This window comes from Hesperophylax consimilis, chromosome 17 (genome assembly GCF_061612785.1).
Source record: "Hesperophylax consimilis isolate HC1 chromosome 17, BYU_Hcon_1.0, whole genome shotgun sequence".
NCBI lineage: Eukaryota > Metazoa > Arthropoda > Insecta > Trichoptera > Limnephilidae > Hesperophylax > Hesperophylax consimilis.
The window spans coordinates 15,254,107-15,271,278 of NC_142852.1; the positions used below are offsets into that span (position 1 = coordinate 15,254,107).

General features: G+C 31.9%; 1 protein-coding gene across 1 annotated transcript in view; it reads right to left on the minus strand.

Moving 5' to 3' along the window:
- LOC149416081 (uncharacterized) overlaps positions 1-17,172 on the minus strand; it is a 66,008-nt gene that overhangs the window by 10,851 nt on the left and 37,985 nt on the right. The window contains exons 6-10 of the mRNA XM_089641871.1: positions 15,961-16,207; positions 11,993-12,061; positions 2,175-2,355; positions 438-551; positions 189-352 (exon numbers count right to left, since the gene is read on the minus strand). Of these exons, the coding sequence (XP_089497997.1) occupies positions 189-352; positions 438-551; positions 2,175-2,355; positions 11,993-12,061; positions 15,961-16,207 (775 nt within the window). The remainder of the gene's footprint in view (positions 1-188; positions 353-437; positions 552-2,174; positions 2,356-11,992; positions 12,062-15,960; positions 16,208-17,172) is intronic.

The following is a 17,172-nucleotide window of genomic DNA, read 5'->3' on the forward strand; positions in this document are numbered from 1 at the left end:
AAATAATTTAATTAACAGTATCTAGATCGACAAATATGGCGAATAATTAAATTAACAGGATCTAGTTCGACTAATGTGACGAATAATTCAATTCAACCCCTACGAATTTCATCAAAAGATTTGGGCTACTGTGAAAGGAATAAGTGACATGGGAGACGATGCAGATCGTCTCCTATCAATATTCTCACCTGTTTTTCCTCAGGTTTGGGCGTGTCTCCATTCCTCGGTACCATCTTGCCCAGTTGTTTGGAGACCAGGTCGAGGGTCTGCTGGATGGCGGCCGGCAGCCTGCTCAACGCTTCCAACTGCTTCTGAACCTTCACCAGCTGCTGTTCCACCGGAAGGTTCTCGTCTACAAACAATTCAAAGCAAAGCTTATACTAAATCGATTCATGCCAATTTTAGATTTCTCGTGTTCAAAATTAACATTAACTTACCAATGGTCTCGTCTACAACCAGATCTGTCCATTCTTCTTCTGGTTTCACTTCTTCGACAGCTTCCTTTTCTTCTTCCTCAATCTGTTCTTCTTTTGTTTCTTCTTCTGCTTCACCTAAAAAATAGTCGTGTCAGTATCAAAATTAAACATTAAAACCAGCAAAACGTCCATCGTTAAGTTTGTCCTAAATTACTGTCAAATACAACCATAAAGTTTAAATATTTGCTATCAAGACTGTGCAAACATTGTATTGGGGGATGCAAACTATAGCTGGAATGAGATTTATATTTGATCTTTAATAAAATCGTTATCCGCGTCTGTTTGTTCACTTAGTTCTTCGTCGTAAAAAAATATTTTTTCAGGCGCTTACATTGTTAACGCTGGCTAAACCTTATGAGATATATCAAAATAATAAAAAAAAAACTACGGAATTATGTACCTTAAAAAGGCCTCAAAACTTTACCACAAACCAATTCTAAGTCCCCTTGCAACGCTGGGTACACGTCAGATAGGTATGTTTAAAATATTAACGTTTGTCTAGTTTCTAATAATTGTTCAAATAGGTACGTGCAGATTTATTAAGTGCAGGAGTTCACAACAAAGGAATTTATAGTGTAACAATTCTAATAAAAAAGTTAGGTTAGGTTATATAAGGTCGATGTGCTTAAGGGATGTAAAGGCGAAGCTTAATACTGAATCACTATTTTGATTAATCTTTATAACGAATTGGTGTACATTGTGAATACCAAAAAATATGCTTTAGATAAATTGAAGGTTTTTTTATCGTTTCGCTTGAGTAGAATACAAATAAAAAAATACATTACTCAATAAAAAATATAAATGTAAACTACTAAAATTTTTTTTTTCAGTAGAAGTGTATGAACGCATAAAAAAACAACTTTTAAAAAATATAGTATTATAGCTAAAATTATCTGTGACAGTTTCACTTGATTAACTTTTTTGCTTTCTTATAAAATTATTTACAAAATAAATAAAAACCAGTTTTATGCTTGAAATCGAACGTTTCTAGACTCCTTTTGTCAAGCGATTTGAATGCCTATTACCTACAATATAAGTTATACCACGAATATACACATTTTTGGCTTGTAGCTTCTTACGAAGCCTAAATTTTCTTAGAATTCTTTCAACATTATGAATATGAATTTTGTAGAAGGGCGACCAAACTATGGAGTAATGTTCTGTAAGATTTGTAAATCTTTGATAAGGTTCACAAACTTCTGAAGTTGATTCTATTGGTGTCAAATATATAAATTCATTATATTATTTAATCGAAATCTTTTCTCAAAATATTAATATAGAAACATATTTAACTGCTTACTGAGTTTTAAAGCCAATAAATCCACCGAGATTTCACCGTTTGTCACATATTTTAAATAAAGATTTTCATATATTAAATTTTTTTTAAAACGTTTTTTTGCAAACATGGCATAATATGAAAAAGTAGCTCGAGTATTAAATTCTTATGTTTTCATTTTCAGACCTTTATTTACAAATTGTTGAAATTGGACAGTAAAATCTAGTTTTAAATATATTTTTAAAACATATAATATGCATGTATTATATATATAAACCTTTCGGAAAAAATCTCTAAACGACAGTGAAAACCCTATAAAAATCCGTTGCGTAGTTTAGAAGAACTAAGCGCACAAACAGACAATCCCGGATAGTGACTTTATTTTATACTATTTAAAGGTATCATTTATGATTACAACTTACCGTTCTGTTCCTCTGTGATTTCTCGTTCTGTTACTTCTGGTTTCGGGGGAGTTACCGGCAGAGGAATTCCAGTGTCTTCCAGATCTGGGAACTCGGAATCTGCCAGATATTCTGGAGCTACCAGAATTTCTGGAGCAGGCTCAGGCACCAATATTGGTACCTCAGGAATTAAAAATACGCCCTGCAAAAATTAAACAGATTGCAATTTTGAGAAAAATTCTAACGTTTTTTGTTTTTTCAAGGTTATGGTTTTGATCAAGAACATTATGATGGTTCGAGCTACGAGACATAGATGGCTCTAGTATTGATAGATCATAGAGGTTACAGAGTTATCCGACAGGTGTCGTTAGTATATAGGGTCGCCTGTCCATGGTAATATCATAATAGAGGTTAATTTGGCCTCCAGGCTACCACACTATCATTTCTAATTACAGGAATGTCGCCAGCTTGCAACATAGGGGGATACATAAAATTAAAATTAATTAAAAATTCATAGAGCTTACAGGGAATGAATAATGAAGTAGGTAGAATCAATTTGAAATATACTAGATGGTATCGTGAAACCCTTTTGTTTTTGAGTATTCGTGTCCATAGTTGGAATTTATTGGGTCAATTTTTTTTTTGTCAAACGGTTTTTAGGTGGTATATCAGCTGATTAAGGCGATGCCATACGTGGTAATGTAAAATCATGTGTTTTTGGTTTGAAAATTTGGTCGCCTAGAAATGTTTCAGATGCTTTAATTAAATACTGCGAGTAGAATACATCTTGGCCTTTGAAATAATCGAGTATTTTTTAGATAAGTCTATTTATATGCCCAGAAAAAAAAAGAGAAAAGTCCTAGAAAACTGCTTTAAAGTTCAAAATCTCCTAATTACGAACCCATTTTCGGTTATCATTTTATTGTATAATGTGGAAAATTAAGTTATTTATAAAATGGTCGAAAAAAAATAAATATTTATGCCTGAACATCCACAAAATAAAATAAAATGCACTTTTTGGCCATGTTTTTTTCTTACATAAATCAAAACAGGCGGATGGTGTTAAGCGGAAATTTAAACCTTATCGCCATCTACCTGAGGGTTTTTATTGATAGCAGCTCAATTTAAAATATTACGCGACGTAGTGCATCGCCTCAATGTTTTTTTAATGCTTCGAAGCATATACCGGCTCCAAACGTCTGTTTTCACCGGCTCCAAACGTTTGTTTGTTTGTTGCAAAAAAAGTAAAGAAAAAATTTTTGTCGAAATGTTTAGGTAGATATTTTTTATTTGTTTTCTCCATGTGATTTAGATTTCACAGTTACTAGGTTGTCCTACGAGTTTCCGGAAATCGTGTGTATGAGTCTACAATCTGAATATTGTATTGCATTCGGAACATTAGACTGGTTTTAACTTAAGAGTTAAACTGCATTTGAGTCCATCAGCTTAAATGAACAATGCACTAGGAACACGCGAATGGTTTTCATTCGAATTTTAAAGAATATAGTCTGTAGCCAAAACTGTAAAACTAGTCTCGTAATTATTTCCTCTGAAATTCTCAGAAGAGGTCAGCAAATGAGTCCACAACTCGAATATTATAATTGTGTTCGGAACACAAGACTGGTTTTAACAATAACGAATTTGCATGCGTCATCACGCTTAACCTTTCCCTTACTGTGCTAAAATTCCACGCGTTCCGGTGCTGTGTAGTCAATACTATCTCAAAATAAGCGATTTAATATCGGAAAAATATGAATATCATGGCTAATCGCTTTTGTTTATTATATTTTATATCAAAAGTGAAAATAATTGTAATTTAATTGCTGAAAATATGAAAAACACCATCGGCAGATGCTAAAAAAAACAACCGACTGGCTGGCGGCTGGTGGCAGCACACACACAGCTATGCGGTCGTAGGTATCGATGGTCTAAATCAAAATACAACTGCGGACTTGTGGATTTCTCATGTTCCCGCATAGCGAGCTAAAGCGGGACATCAAAAGCGTGTCATTTCTTCGCACATGTAGCAGTGTCATATGGTTCATTACGGTTAAAATTACATGCAACAATTCTACAACAATAACAATCACGACGTAATCTGTCAAAACTCCTGTTTAAAATATCTAAAAAAACAACAAAAAACGCAAATTAACAAGTGAAAAGTGATACTATTGGATTAATCGTCCACGATTTATTCTGTGGAAGTGTTATTTCAGTTTGAAATTGATGTTTTTAGACTCAGTTGTTTAGTTTAATAATTTAAAATCTTTGTTTTTATTCCCAACACTAAAGTTATACTAATAAACTGTCGTAACCTCGATTAGTCAAAGAAATTAGTGGATGTGAAGAATACAGTGAAAGTGAATATCATATAAAACAAACAAAAAACAATAGTGAATTGTTTATGAAAAACAGTTGAACAGTGAAAACTAAAAATCTAAAATAGCATTGTCATCTTCCAAAGGCGATTTATAATATATAAAGAACTATACTGTCACTAACTCTTAACTCGGGAGTAGTCCTGTGGATAAATCGGTCACACCAGTTGAAATTAATATCGACGGGGAGGGCGGACGTTCGAAACCCAACCAATTAAACAGAATTTTTATTTTTATTTTATTTATAATCAAAAGCACTACTGCAAAGTCTTGGCCACAGATGTCACTACAAGTTAATAAATAAATCAACAAAAGCATAAATTATTCAAAATAAAAATTATAAATAACCTATTCCAATAAATAAATCACTTAAAATTTAAATCAACTTCACATTACCTAATATAACAATGACAACTAGAGGTAAAAGTGCGCTTGAACTCGATGAAATAAAAATTGAAAAATTAACCCAACACATCGATAAAAAAATGGATAACATTAAAAAAGAAATCTTAACACAAATCGAATTATTCAAGGGAGAAACGCAAAAAAGTATTGATTTCATCAGCAAACAATACGATGACCTAATAAAAAAAATCGATCTAACCATAATCCAAAACCAAAAAATTGAAACTGAATTCGAAACATTCAAAAAAGAACAACAAGACCTCAAAAAAACAGTGGAGTACCTGGAGAATAAAATTGATAATCAGGAATACGAGTCTCAGTCGAACAACCTAGAATTGCGCAACTTCCCGGAAAATCCACATGAAAATCTAGTTACTATATTTCACAACCTATCCACAAACGTCATAAAATCGGTAGTACAGCCCGAAGACGCGACCTCTGTGGTGCGGGTGGGAGGCAGAAACCGCTCCGATGATTCTCGTTCAAAACCAAGAGATATAATTATCACCCTCAGCTCTAAACTAATGCGAGATTTATTCCTGGCTAAACTAAAAGAACACATTAAAACCAAAGGCCGAATTACTGCTTCATCCATAGGACTACCACATACTCAGATGGGTCACAGTACACCCATCTATATATCCGACCACCTAACTTCAAGAAAAAAATTCCTCCTGGCTCAAACAAAACAACAGGCGAAAATAAAAAACTATAAATTCACATGGACAAAAAATGGTCAGGTGTATGTTCGTAAGTCTGAGGACTCTAAAACACTTAGAATCTCGTATGAATCGGACATTAAAAAAATGTGACTGGAAGTCAACAAAAAAAATCCATTAACTAATCTGCTTATCTGTAATAATTCAATAATTTTTATTTATTTTCTTTTCTCAGTCAACTTTGCTCACATCACAAATCTATCTATAATTATTAATAATCTTACTAAACTTATCAACTTGCTTCAAATATTTATCGTAACTTGCTCCATAATTCCCCTTTATCTGATCATTTTAAATCACTCAAATATTCTTTTCTATATATATTCTATGTTCTATTCTATATTCTATTCTACAATTATTCCAATTCATCCATTTATTTCCTCTGTGCTAATTTTATAATTATTTTTTATAATTATACCAAACTTAATTTATTTAAATATTTTTAATTTCTCAATTACTTTATGTCGTATGATACATGTGATACATTCAATTGTTTTAAATTATAAAATAATTTCAACTAAATTAACTCCTTATATTTCCATGATAATCCTAATCCTATCATATCATCAAATAAAATTATCTTACTTAAATCAATTTCCTCACTTAACTTCTCTTAATAATGCTATTCAAAAATTGGAGACAACTATTCTAATTAATTTCATAATTTCAAACCACTTGATTCCGTCTATCCTAGTGATTGTTTTTATTCTTGCACTTTTTTCACTTTTCTTAATAATTTTAATTTTGCTAATTCTCTTAAATGTGGTATATTTATTAATTTTTTTACATCCCTTGGTAATTATTATACTATTAATTTTAAAAACTCTACTTCTCCAAATAACTAAAGTCTTCTATAATTCTCTTAACTGTCGCATGAACTATAATTATAACAATTGTTTCAACCATTTCCTATGCATTATTATTTTAAATCGTGATATCTGTTTTAACTATTTTGATTATTGTGTCACTTATTTTTCTTATTTTTCGATGAATTTAAATTGTTTCATTTTTAATTTTATACACATCTGTTTTAATTATTTTGTTTATCTCAATGTCTCTTATTTTTCGATGAATTTAAATTATACCAATCTTATTTTTATATATACCTGTTTTAATTTTTTCAATCATCTCAATGTCTCTTATTTTTCGTTGAATTTAAATTGTTCCATTTCTATTTTTATAAATATCTGTTTTAATTTTTTCGAATATCTCAATGTCTCTTATTTGTCGATGAACTTAAATTATTCCATCTTAATTTTTATATACATCTCTTTTAACTATTTTGATTATCTCAATGTCTCATATTTTTTGATGAATTTAAATTGTCCCATTTTTATTTTTACAAATATCTGTTTTAACAATTTAGATTATCTATTTGTCTCTTATTTTACAATGAATTTAAATTGTTCCATTTTTATCTTTATAAATATCTGTTTTAACTATTTTCATTATCTCATTGTCTTTTATTTTTCGATGAATTTTAATTGTTCCATTTTTATTTTTATATACATCTGTTTTAACCATTTTGAATATCTCAATGCCTCATATTTTTTTTTGATGAATTTAAATTGTGCCATTTTTATTTTTATAAATACCTGTTTTAACTATTTTGATTATCTCAGTGTCTCTTACTTTTCGATGAACTTAAATTGTTCCATTTTTATTTTTATATATATATCTGTTTTAACACTCTTCCTATTGTTCTAATTCCGTTAATTCATATAATTCTACTAAGCACTAGAGTAACTAAACATCTGCAAAAACACATCTTAATTATCAATTTCTATGGTTTTCCTTTTCCTTTATCTTTATACATCCACTTAACTCACAATGTTACTGATGAATTCGAGCCCCCACCATACACAGACGCTTATAATGGACCCAAATAACCCTATCGATAACCTACTAAACATCACGGTTCAAACGACAAATGATATAAATGAATATAAAAAAACTATCTCCACACCTAAAGCACTAAAAATATTTGCCATGAATATCCGCAGCCTCAATAAAAACTTTGACAATTTACCTGTACTCCTAACTGAATTAGGGAATGAATTTGATATAATTGTGCTGTCAGAGTGCTGGATAAATGCAAATTATATCCCGAAAATAATCAACAACTACTCCGTGTTCAATACAACTCGGCACATGTCCCAATCCGATGGGGTCATAGTTTATGTCAAATCTTACTTAAACCCTACAGTGTCTGAAATTTCAGTTGACCATGCAAATTGCCTCAAAGTTACTATTGACAACTTAAATGTCTTCGCCATATATCGCTCCCCTAAGCTCAATAATGTCTCCCCTTTTCTCTACTCACTCGAAAAAAAAATCGAAGACTCAACTAAAGATCTCATCATAATAGGTGATATCAACATAGACATACTAAACGAAGCCAGCCCTCATACAACAAAATACCTAAACCTAATGGGCCTGCATGGCCTTATACCATACATCAACATACCTACCCGAGTCACACTCACTACTAAGACATGCATAGATCACATCATGGTTAGAACAAAGCGATCTGCTAAATCAATTGTGTTCGAATCTACTGTAACAGACCACTACTCAACCATCCTAGAATTACATAATTCAAAATCTCCTCCCCCTAAGCCCAGTAATCCTACTCATAAAATTGTAAATATGGATCATCTGATAAAGGCAGTAGAACTAGAAAAATGGGAGTCTACCCTGCTTTCTGAAAATGTCAACACAGCTCTTGAAACGTTTTCTGCATCACTAACTGCCCACATTAATTACGCGTCTTTCCCCACCAAAACAGCCTCCAACAAAAACAAGAAGTTGAAACCTTGGATTACGAACGGCCTTATCTTCTGCATACGTAAAAGAGACAGACTCCATAAACAAGCACTAAATAACCCTGACCCCCAATTCTCACGATTCTATAAAAAGTATCGTAACATTTGCAATAACCTGATAATAATAACCAAACAAAAATATTATAAGAAAAAAATTGAAGAATCAGGGTATGACAGCAAAGTAATTTGGAACGTAGTCAACGACATATCAGAAAATAAAAAAAACCTCACTCAACATTCAATCACTAGTTATAAATGGGAAAAATATCCAAGTTCACGAAGACCCAGAAACCTTAGCTGATCACGCCAACCATTATTTTAGTAATATCGGCACAAACTTAGCCAACAAAATTTTGAAAGCCACAAATAAAACCCAAAATTTTCTAGCTTCAAGGGTAAGACAACAGAACTTTCTACATCCCACACTTATCCTAGCCCCCACATCCACCAAAGAAATTGTTGACACTATACTTTCTATAAAAACAAATAGTGCTGCAGGTAATGACAAAATTTCACCTTACATACTAAAACACATAGCTCACTTCATTACCACACCGTTAAAACACATTGTTAATCTAAGTTTCAAAAGTGGCACCTTCCCCAACCAACTAAAACATGCTACGGTTATCCCAATCTATAAGAGTGGCGACAAAACAAATATCGAAAACTACAGACCCATTTCTTTGCTAAGTGTCCTATCAAAAATCATCGAAAAAATTGTCAAAAGTAGACTTATCTCCCATTTGGAAACCCAGAAGATTCTCTCGCCCAATCAGTTTGGCTTCCAAAAAAAAAATAGTACAGAATCTGCAATCTTAGATTTGACTGAGAACATCTCTAATAGCCTGGATGAAGGCGATTCCTGTCTAGCCATATTCTTAGACTTAGCCAAAGCATTCGACACGGTTTCCCATCCCATACTCCTAGAAAGGCTATCTCAAATAGGCATCCGGGACTCAACTCTTAACTGGTTCTCCTCATACCTAACTGGTAGATCACAAACTGTAAAAATTAACAACACAGCTGAAAGTAACCCTCTACCAATTCAATTTGGAGTCCCACAAGGGAGTGTCCTAGGCCCTATTTTGTTCCTCATTTACATCAACAAACTCTGTAACCTACCCATAACCGGAAAACTAATATCCTTTGCAGATGACACTGTGCTCATAGCTCGTCATAAAAACTGGAAAGGAGCATTTGACATAGCTCAACACGACATAGGCCTTGTAAAGAATTGGTTAGATGACAATCTCCTGACACTCAACGCTGGTAAAACGAAATTCCTAACCTTCAGTCTATCTGTTGCAACCCAACCTACTAACAATCAGAAAATAACAATTCACTCTTGTCCAAGACCTTATTCTTCCTGTACTTGCCCAAACTTAGAAAAAGTATCCCATATAAAATACCTAGGGGTCCTAATTGATCATCATCTTCGTTAGGATCAGCACTTAGCCAGCCTAACTCCCCGAATTCGCAAGCTCTGTTATGTTTTTCGAACATTAAGAAATATCCTTACTCCTACAATAATGAAAACAGTCTACTATGCTCTCTGCCAATCCCAATTAGCATATGGCATCATAATTTGGGGCGGTTGTGCACATTATCTTATTGATCCATTACAAAAAGCCCAAAAAACGATAATACGTACTATCAACAAGCGACCGACAAGATACTCCTCCACTCGACTCTTCACTGAATACAATGTCTTAAACATACGGCAACTCCACATAAAATTTACTCTAATGCATTTTTTGTACAAATATAAGAAAAAAACCCTCGTACACCACAATTACACCACCAGAACAATAACCAACCGACACTACAACGTCCCTACACTACATACCACGTCAGCTCGAAGACATTTCATGTACCTAGCTCCCAAAATATTTAACCTTCTCCCTGTAAACTTAAAAACCGAAACCCAACCCCATAAATTTAAAAAACTAATATCAAAATGGATAAGTTCACTTGGAGACCACAATATATAAAAATTGGTACATAAATTAAATTATATTATAATTTTATCAACTAATTATCAATTATTATTAATATTTAATACCATTTTTATTACTATAAATACATTTAGAAACCATGATTTTAATATTTGTAATGCAACTAAATTTGTATAATTTAATAACTTTTAATTTAATTTAATTTGTATATTTTTATTACTTACTTATTATTTAATTGTATAATCTAATTAACTTATATTTCAATCTAAATTGCATAACTTTATAACTTATAATTAACTTATTTTATAAATCCAATCTGTAAATATCACCCGCCATAACACAGGGACATCCCTAGCATGGCGGTTGAAATATCAAAAATATGTATAAATGTTCAACAAGTTCTTATAATAAATAAATAAATAAATAAAAAATAAAATGGTTGATTGTATTGGTGTATTTGTTTCCGATTTTTAACAAAAATCTCTGATTTTTAATTGAATTTGAAAACTATGTAAAATATTATTTTTTTAATTCAGTACATAAATGTATAACGGAGGAATACTTAAAATCTGAACCCAGAATTTATTATATTTATAGAGTTATTAAATTTATTAGAAGCAATGTGTAGTACGATAAGAAAAGGTTAACATACTTCCCTTAAACACTTTTCCCCTTGCTAAGAAACGTATCTTAAATTTTACACAGTTGGTGAACAACTATTTACCGCGATTGCATTAATGGTTGTGTAAATTGTATGTTGAGACCTAGTGGTCGATTACAGTCACCATTATAAGAGTTTTAAGTCTAAATAAAAGAGACGGGATGAGAGAGACGAGAAGGTATCATTATTTTATCTTTGTTAAAATTAAAATAAAAAATTGTTTTTAAAGCAGTAGAAATTGAACCCGCAAGTTCACGTTACTAATTTTGTATTTGTACCAACACCCCACGAGTTTAAAAGCTTTTGGCTGAACCACGATTGACCTTAAATTCAGCAATAATTAATCATTGGATTGGATGGTGTTGCATGCGAAACTGCTTATGAATTATAGCAACAGATAAACATTAAAATGGACTTAAATAATTTAAACGAGATGAAATGAAAAGTGTTTGCTGAAATTGGGTAATGATAGTGTGTTTAGGAATGAACAATACAGGGAAATAAGGAAAACATTATTACCAATCACTTAGTGTCTCTGCAAAGGAGAACACAACACAGTCACAATATAGTGAGTTACGCCGCATTACCTCGAGGTAATTATCACAACAACAAAACGAATGAGTATTTAAAACAAAACTATGCAGTTACAAATTTGTCAATTTCTTTCTATTTACTTTTCAACGAGATGAAGTACACGAAAAAAACAACAGTTTGCTTCCAAGGTAGTCCCAAACCTTCTTCTGTTTTCATAACAAATGCACTCGTATTTGCACATGTTCTTGCCATTGTACCAAATTTCAAATACTTTTCCAGTAAGTAATAGGTAGGAACGAAGCATTTTCTCATTTCAAAACTAAACAAATAGAATAAAATAAATTTAAAACATAGTTATGTACCTCTGTCAAAATACTGGATCCAGGTACTTTCTTGGGCTGTTTTGTGATGCATACTTTGTATGGGGGGTCCTGAAATAAATGAAAAATATTGTCAAACGTTGCATAATATACTGTATCAAATATTCAAGTTTATTAAAAGTATTGAAATTGGAAAGAAGTGACTATTTTGGGCCGGTTATTTTACGGTGGTAATTTAACACTGGCGCCCAACGTGTGGCCTGTTGTTTTTCAGGGGTAATTTAACACTGGCGCCCAACGTGGGGCCTGCTGTTTTACGGGGTATTTTTTCAATAAATAATTTAGTGTAATTTTGTCAGAATTTCATGTGTATTATTGATTGAGCGCAGTCCTGTTTTAGCTCGACGGTTTTCCATTCCGTCCTTCTGTAATTTTTATTGTACTTTGCGTTTCAATATTATTTTTTCAAATCTGAAATCGTCGTGTTTATTTGCCTTTTTTTCAATATTATTGTACCCACCTTCCTGAAGAAAGTTTGATGAAATAATTGTAATTGGCACAGTACCTACTTACAAATCTTACGATTTCAGATAAAAAAATATATTATATTTGATTTATTAAATGAAAGGAAATTAAAAACTAAATCTTACTTTTTTGATTATATACCGAATAGTTGTTCTAAGAAAACCTAAATAAAAGAGTTTGCGATGTGAAATCAACTTAGATATTGCACAAAACTCTGGTTTGGGGTAAGTTTATTACCCCCTGTTAAGAATTGAAACACTTCTATGGTTATTCTAATCCAGTTCTTTCCTAAATTGCCCTATCCTTTGTTTTTATTTCCCAAAGGTCCTTCGAAACCTTCGAAAAAAGAAGCAAAAAGATTTGAAAAATAGAAGGCACAAAGCAAGTGTCTTTTGTAATGATTGATGTTATTTTCATGATGTTGTTAATTCTTATTTATACGTTAAAAATTACGGTACATTAGTCGAGTGCCAATCGATTTGGAACAATCAGAACTTCCAATTGAAGCCACAAGGTAAAGACCTCCTTCCCACTCCTATTTTTTTCCTTGTGATAAATACGATTGTTCATTCTTATTTTCTCGTTAAAAATTACAGTCCATTCGTCGAATACCAATCGATTCGGTGCGCAATACCCCCTTCGGAACGGTTGTATTAAAACATATTTAATAATAATAATTATAAGTATATTAACTATATATATATCTAGTAAGTAGTTATAATCAATGTTTTCTACAGGAATATGCAATTTATAGTTTATATAATTATATAAACTATAAAATGCATATTCCTGTAGAAAACATTGATTATAACTACTTACTAGATAAATTGTCCCTATTAAAACTTTCAGAAAGAAGAATAAACACAGATTTAATAGTACTACATAAAATACTTCATTACAAAATTGACTGTCCTGAGTTACTCCAATTAATCAGCATCCACATACCCAAAAGATCTTGCCGAAATTTACTACCCTTTTATTTTTACAACACCAGGACACTGTCTTATCAAAATTCCCCGATTCCAAGACTTCACAGTCTCGGAAATGAATATTCTGATCTGGGAGATATATTTCATCTTAAAAGTGATCAATATAAATATTGTTTATTTCAATTCTTTTATATATCGAGACACAAATAGACATCTATAATTTCCGAAATATATATATTTTTTATTTTGAATATCTGTTTATGTGAGACTTCTTATCATTTTTATTAATGTATCTTATTTTATTATATGCTTTTGTTGTAGCATTTAATACTTTTTCTATTTTCGTTGTATCATGTTTCCTTTATTGTTTTAATTTTGTAGAATTTATAATAACTGTGATACTCTATTATTAAACTTTGTAGTGTGTAAAATCCCATTAGGGCGTTAAATAAATAAATATAATACATTTCTACCATGTTATTACTAACTATATGTATATCGAGATAATATACAGTACAATACTTACCTGGTAGGTCATTTGAGATTAACACTTAATTAACATTAACTAATTGTTTATTAGCGATATTTAGATACAGGATTTAGGACATAATTGGATATAACTGGACTTTCTCTCAGGAATGGTATATTTAATTTAAGGGACGGCTTAAAAAGGTAAGTTTTTTGTTTAGACCTGAATTCTGTTGGACTTGTTATGGATCTTAGTTCCGGAGGGATTTTATTCCAACCCTTCGGCCCAGATACTCCGAAAGCGCGATCACCAAACTTGGTGTTTGGCTTGCGCTTAGGTTCCATCAGTCTGCCTACAGCTGATGATGTTGCTGATCTAAGAGTTGACTGCCTCAGACCGGTGTTTTCCGGGACGCATAGTTCAGAGATGTAGGGTGGGGCCATTTCATTGATGGATTTAAACACCATCCAGCACAGTTTGTACTGGATTCTTTCAAGGCACTTGAGCCAGTGAAGTTTACGAAGGTGTTCTGAAATGTGCGAATATTTTGAAACCCCGGTTATGAGCCGCGCTGCTGCATTAAACACTGATTGAAGCTTGTCAATTTGATATTTTGGAAGGCTAGCATAAATGCCATTGCAGTAATGAGACGTAAGACTACTTATATTTATCATTATTTGTACCTCAACTCATCCACATCACCCCGCGTTACTTCATCACCGTGGACCAATCGTCCCAAATACGTCATCTATTTCTAAATTAATTTTAATCTATCAATTCATCCATCGATAAGTTTGCCATTGCCAAATGTCAAATAATCGTCTGTGATTGAATTCTTTAATTGCCCATCGACAATAATAAATAATCTCATTATGCAACGAATCAATTAATTGGCACCCTCTAGAGATCTGTCACAGGTTGAAATGCATCGACGTTTAGAATGCCGAGTGTATTTTTGTACGGTATTTGTACACAAAACAATCTCTTGGCCTCAAAACAGTGTGATTTGACCTTAATGACTTTGAAATTGCTTCGTTACGTCAATCGCCGATCAAAACTTTTATCCACTTTGCTAAATATTTCCTTAATCGACGCACTTTCAATAGGGGCATGTTATCAATTTAAGACAGACTCTAAAACATGTTCGGAATTCAAAGACCCCGTAGTAAGCGTTCAAAGATGGTTTGAAAGGGAGATAAGTAAATACTAATGTTAGAGGCAGCGCGCTTATATTTACACATTCTTTGCGGGAAACGTGAAAACTCGTCATATGCCTTTTTACAGTAAGACGCGGGAGACGAGTTTACTCGTTTTGTTGCGCAAAGCGGTATTGAGCGGGAAACTTGTAAACAATGGGTTCTAAATGGGTGCGGGGTCATGTGTTTTCTATTGTCGGCGGTACCCGATCTATCTACCTGTCAATACAATGAGTTTGAAACACAATAAAAATAATAAAATCGCTGTCGCGTATGTTCCGCTCACAAACTACGCAGTGAAACGCGGTACATGTGCAAGTTTTGCAATGTGCCCCTGCATAAAGGAAAGTGTTTCGAACGCTATCACACATTGAAGCACTATTAGGTAATAGTTTCTTTTTATATGTATTGGAAATTTCTAAATAATCTTGTAATTTTGGATGAATCAATTTCGATATGTTATTTCGATTGTAAAATACTGTTTTTTCTATGATTCCCAAGAAAGTAGAAAGTTTTTGTTTATCTATTAAAATCTCTCGACAGATGCTTTAGTTGTATTTAAAGATACACTGTGATTTTTTTCATGACCATAACATATTAAATAATAGAACAAAACGTGTTTTTAATAATTTTCGGAGCTTAATTTGTTTTTTTTTTATTATTTTCTATCGGGGGCATTTCACATAATTACCGTTTCGGCATAACAAATTTATAGATATTATCTTAAAAAATAACATATATATTTTTATGAACTTAAAAACTTAAAGAGAAAGATGTTATAAATCGAAAATACCGTTTACGGTAGTCCCCAGACTAGACGGACTTTAGACCCCGTAAAAATAGCCGCCCTAGGCGCTACCTAGCATTGAACTATGTAATCATTACACTCACCTTGAACGTAGTCTCAATAGCCAATCTCTTGCAGAAGGGGATAGGTCTGTTGGGCTTCTGCAGGAACTTGGTGTGTTTCCTTTGCTCCTCCATTAGTTCAGCTCTTCCCTTGATAGTCTCATCATTGAGGGCCTTAAACACTTCGGAGTCCTTGAGGAATCCGATGACCGGCATCATTTTGTTGAAGTTGACACTGGAATCATCGTCGTCAGGTCTGTTCATGTGGGATGCCAGGACTTTTTGGAGACTGGATTGAAGGTTTATAGGAATTTTTAATGTGTTTTTTTAAATGGTTTGACCGGATTTATTGGGATTATTGAAAGTTTTAAAACAGTTTTTTACCAGAGTTTAGAAAATAAGTACCATTGAAAGGTTTGATTTTAATTGTATTCATTGTTTTCGTTAACGTTTTGTTGTTTTTATCGCGGTTTTGGTAATTTTAATATTCGGTTTTTAGTTTTTTTAACAGTTTTTTTTGTTGTTAGATTTTTGATCATTTTGTGATTTTTATTAATTTTTTTGGTTTTAATAAGTTATTTTTCGTTAGGTTATAAGCAAATATTTTTATTATCAATAAATGTTTTATCACGATTTTATCAAATTATCAATTTATTTCACAAATCATATTTTTGTAATCAGTTAACATTTTTGCAGTTTTTTTTACATTTACGATTTATTGACAAATTATTGTTGTATCCATTTATAATATATTTTTAAAGTGTGTATTTTATATTTATATTTTAATCCCAAATTGAAGTGAAGAGTTTTGTCGATTTCATGAAAAGAAAATAAGCAAACATGTAATAATAATTAATTAAATGATTGATATTTTGAAAACGATGTATTTTTTATGATTATTATGAGAAATTATTTTTGATGAGTTACTTTAAAATGATTATTTTTTGGAATTACTTAATAAATAATTATTGAAGACAATATTAGCGATTTTTAAACGTAAATTTGAAACAGAAAATTCATAAAAATATGCGGTCACATCTAGGACTCGAACCCAGAAAAAAGTCAATAGATGTCGCACATTAAAATTAAAATAAGATATATTTATCTAAGACATTGTCTAGATTGCATTTAGTTCGGGTTGAATCTTGTGATTATACATAAAGATAGATGCCAGAAAAAAATGTGCGATGAGAAAAAATAAATACAATGTTGGTAGTTCTTATTCGAAGTATGATACAGTTAAATATGACCGAA